At 48.3% G+C, this 4,038-nt stretch overlaps 1 protein-coding gene across 1 annotated transcript; it reads left to right on the forward strand.

The window, feature by feature from the left end:
* Positions 1 to 732: 732 nt before the first annotated feature.
* MAA_10146 (Ribonuclease H-like protein) lies at positions 733 to 2,640 on the forward strand (the record flags this gene model as incomplete). Its single annotated transcript, XM_007828144.1, has 1 exon — positions 733 to 2,640. The coding sequence occupies one exon, from the start codon at positions 733 to 735 to the stop codon at positions 2,638 to 2,640; it is 1,908 nt and encodes a 635-aa protein (XP_007826335.1).
* Positions 2,641 to 4,038: the final 1,398 nt, after the last annotated feature.

Genomic DNA, 4,038 nt, shown 5'->3' on the forward strand with positions numbered 1-4,038 from the left:
AGTTAGGTTGGATCAACACTTTGCGAGCCTAACAGTGCGAAGAACTTAGGTGATTATGCACCTGATCAGACGGTAAAGCCGCAAATAACTGAAGTTGCGACCTCATTAAGAGCTCTATCTTCACCATAATCGCAGGACTGCCGCGATGTCGGAGTTTTCACCCCGTCTCCCTCCGTCTGGGAACCGGCCGCATGTTGAATCCCATTTCGAAAGCATGGGAGATATTGAAAGCAGCCCTTGCGCACGCCGGTCAGCATCGTCATCTTCATTTTCGGCAACTCCAAGCTCCTTCTTCTCGACGGCACCTTCAATACCTGCCGTAGAAATCGACCTTGAAGCCAGCCCAAGCCACAGTGAGATTGCATCTTTTCCACATCATGTCTTCAAACATAGACTTCGGTTTGCCACTCCGCCAAAGACAAAGCCTTCGCGGAAAGCATGGTGGTGGAAGAAAGGTCTCCGGGTCAAAGAGAAAGATGGTGGCGAAAAAGTGCGTTGGGTATGCCGTCTTTGTGCAAGGAGGAAGTGCCGGCGCCCTCTCGACTACAACTTTGCCTCAGATGGCACGGCAAACATCGAGAGGCACCTCTTAAAGCGTCATGGTATCTATGTAAGCTTCAATGTACTAATTCTTTCCTTCTGCATATATTCGTAATTGCTGACGTGCTGCTTTTGTAGGATTTATCTGGCAATAAAACAAAGCCAACCTCTGTTTCGAAGAGCCTTGCCACAATGTACGACATCAATCCTCAAAGTAACAACGGACAGAATGTCCTGTATAATATGCTCAAAAAAGTCGGAGAACCCAATGCATTGGATGAGCTCCTGATCGAATGGGTTACTACTGAGAACCTCCCTTTCCGCATCGTCGAGAGCACCAGCTTCCAGAATATTGTTCTCCATCTTAATCCTGCTTTCAAGGGCCGAATTCCTTCAGCAATGGTTCTTCGGGACAGACTCGATACCTTGTACAAGCAGGCACAAGGGCCAGTTACAGAGCTTCTTACGACAGCCCGGGGAAGAATTCATGTCACTTTTGATGGCTGGACATCTCGCAATCGTCTATCTTTGCTAGGAATTAATGTATTCTTCATTGACGTAGATTGGAATCATCGCAAGTTACTTCTTGGGCTGCCCTCAGTTCAGGGAAGACATACTGGAGAGAATCTTGCTGACGAGGTGGCAAGTGTGCTTGCAGAGTTTGGGATTGATGCTTCAAGACTAGGCTACTTTGTCCTTGACAACGCCCGCAACAACGACACAGCTGTAGCAGCCCTTGCTGGTGAATTCGACTTCAACCCCGAGCATCGCCGACTTCGCTGCATTGGCCACATCCTCAGCCGAGTGGTGAAGCAGTTAATCTTTGGTGCTACTGCCAATGCGATGGAGACCGAAGATGATGCTGACTTCGACTTCAACACTGCCAGCGATGAGTTGAAGAAATGGAGGAAAAAAGGGCCGGTTGGGCGGCTTCACAACTTCGTCGGCGCCATCAACCACTCTCCTCAGCTCGTTCAACTGCTCCTTGAATGGCAGAAAGAAGATATCGCCTCCGGTAAACTTAGCCACATCGATAAGCTAACAGGAAGGCTCAGGAAGCCACTTATGCCAGTATCTGACAATGAAACCCGCTGGAACTCGAGGTACAGAATGATGCAGCGTGCCAAGCTTCTTCGCTCTTATTTTTCTCGGTTGGTCATATATATCCAAGAGCAATGGGAGCATGATAAACTGCGGAAGGGCACGAAGAAACCCACGATTCTGGATGATAAGCTAGAAGACGCCGATTGGGATGTTATCGATGTGTTTTTGAAGGTCCTTGGTGCCTTTGACGCTCTCTCAACCCGTCTCCAGGGAAATGGTGAGCCTGATGAGGATGGGAACATCCGGTCTGGCGCGTTCTGGGAATACTTCCAATCCTTCGAGTTCCTCCTTAACCACCTCGAGAAGCTGAAGATGGATACCGACCTGGTCAATGGGCTGGACGCCAAGTCAGTCACTATGGTACGGAGCCATATTAATTTGGCTTGGGAAAAGCTGGACAGCTATTACCAGAAGCTGTGCCCTCCTGCGTATGCCGCCGCTATTGTTCTACATCCTTGTTATGGCTGGACGGCCCTTGCAAAGCATTTCAAGGGCAACCCTAATGCCAAGAAGTGGCTTGTAGAATATAAACATTCCGTAAAGAAATTATGGGAGGAAGACTATCAGCACATCGCCTTGAAGTCCGCTGACACTCCTTCCCCATCGTCAACATCGACGTCCCGTAAAGAACGCAGTGAATTCGAGACCTTCCTTGACTCAGCAATGCAAGACGATGAGGATGACGCGATGGCTATTGATGGTAGTATAGGTCCCTTCCTTGATGAGTACGACAGGTATTGTAAGACATGGAAGCGTGCGGATCCTAAGCTCTATCGAGAGAACCCGTATTTATGGTGGAAGGCACATGAGAAAGAATACCCAAGGCTTTCTCGTATGGCAAGCGATGTTTTGTCCATCCCTGCCATGTCCGCACAAACAGAACGAGAATTCAGCTCTTGTGGGCGTATGGTGGGCGTATTAAGGACGAGGTTGGACCGTTGGGGCATTGCTATGTCGCAGTGCGTTCGCTCATGGAAAAACGAGGGTATTATATAGTATGGCAGCCCGAATAAGACTCTTTAGCTCTTATACGGTCTCCCGGTGCTCACTAGACATCTCCCGTCCTGATATGGGAATGCATGACGGGACAAAAATGAGGCTCTTCATGAAGTGTGAAGGTCGCCTGATCGTCAATCCCTCCGGATGAGATTGGCAACTCATCCAACTCCAACCAATCCTAGGTTCTGGTTGGTTGGATACAACCAATCCTTGCTGTGAAAGTCTCCAATCGATCCAATCCGAGGGTTGGATTGGTTGAGTTGGTTGGAAGGACACTCTGCAACTGACTAGATGATTCTAACGAATATCCAAAGCTGAAGAAGAAAGAGAAGAAGGAACAAGAAAAGGAGAACCTCGAGCTCCTGAGCTCGCCGCTGCTAATCTCGCTACCCTGAACTGGAGTATTAGGTGCTGTCGTCCAAGCGAAATCCCATAATGGTTGTTTATGCGAGCGTAAATTGCCCAAATTCCCCTAACACAAAAGTGGGGTGCGCACTGTGATCCATTAACGTAGATGCATAGCGAGTGGACCCGCATACCAGCGGACCAACTCAAATTCCCGTACAAATGACGCGTTTCAGCCCCCATGCAAAAATAGGCGTTCTTTGTTCTTTTACAAAAAACCATAAACCTGTAACTAACTACTTATCAACTACCTTCCAATTATGAGAACGCTGGGTCCGTACGCATACCTCGCACTAGAGTGTTTAGAAGTCTCTCCACTCACACGGCGGCAGACTTTTAGCCAAGAGACTTCGCTCATGCCGTTTCCCTAATTGTCCCACATTGTCTATGAGCATGAATCGGCTTGCTGACCTTATACGAGTCAGGAAGGCCGGGGGTCAGCTTACGAGTCAAGATAAGTGTTGGCCCGCCTGGTCCTTGTGGGCTGTTTTATTGAAAGGCCTGACACTATGGCTACGCGGGCCTGGCTCTTACGCGGGCCTGACTTTTACCACTTCTGATTCGCCCATATTTTCTTGTCTCACAGGTACTTCATAGCAAAGGCGGTGTAGCCAGCTTCCCTAACAGTGCCTGAATTAGATCAATTGCATACGATCGCTGGCGCAATTCATCTCCCACTATTTAGGAAGATTGTGCTCCAGTATTGATCATGATCTTATACTAGTAGTCAGTAACTTCCGCACAATCTAGTAAAGCGGCAAGATAATCATGAAACTAATACCTAGCTAAAAATACTATCTTATTGCTTAACGACGATACAATCTGCATCTTCCTCATCACTCTTGGCCAGTTCCCATTGACTCATCGTCCTGCGAATATTTGGTTGCGTCCTACGACCACTGCAGCGCACACCTGTTGTCTTCCCAGATCTAAGAATTGTAGAAAGTCTACCTGTATGTCGCTGGATCTGTCGCGCTTTTGCACGTTTAT

This window comes from Metarhizium robertsii (genome assembly GCF_000187425.2).
Source record: "Metarhizium robertsii ARSEF 23 chromosome Unknown MAA_Scf_19, whole genome shotgun sequence".
Classification (NCBI taxonomy): Eukaryota; Fungi; Ascomycota; class Sordariomycetes; order Hypocreales; family Clavicipitaceae; genus Metarhizium; species Metarhizium robertsii.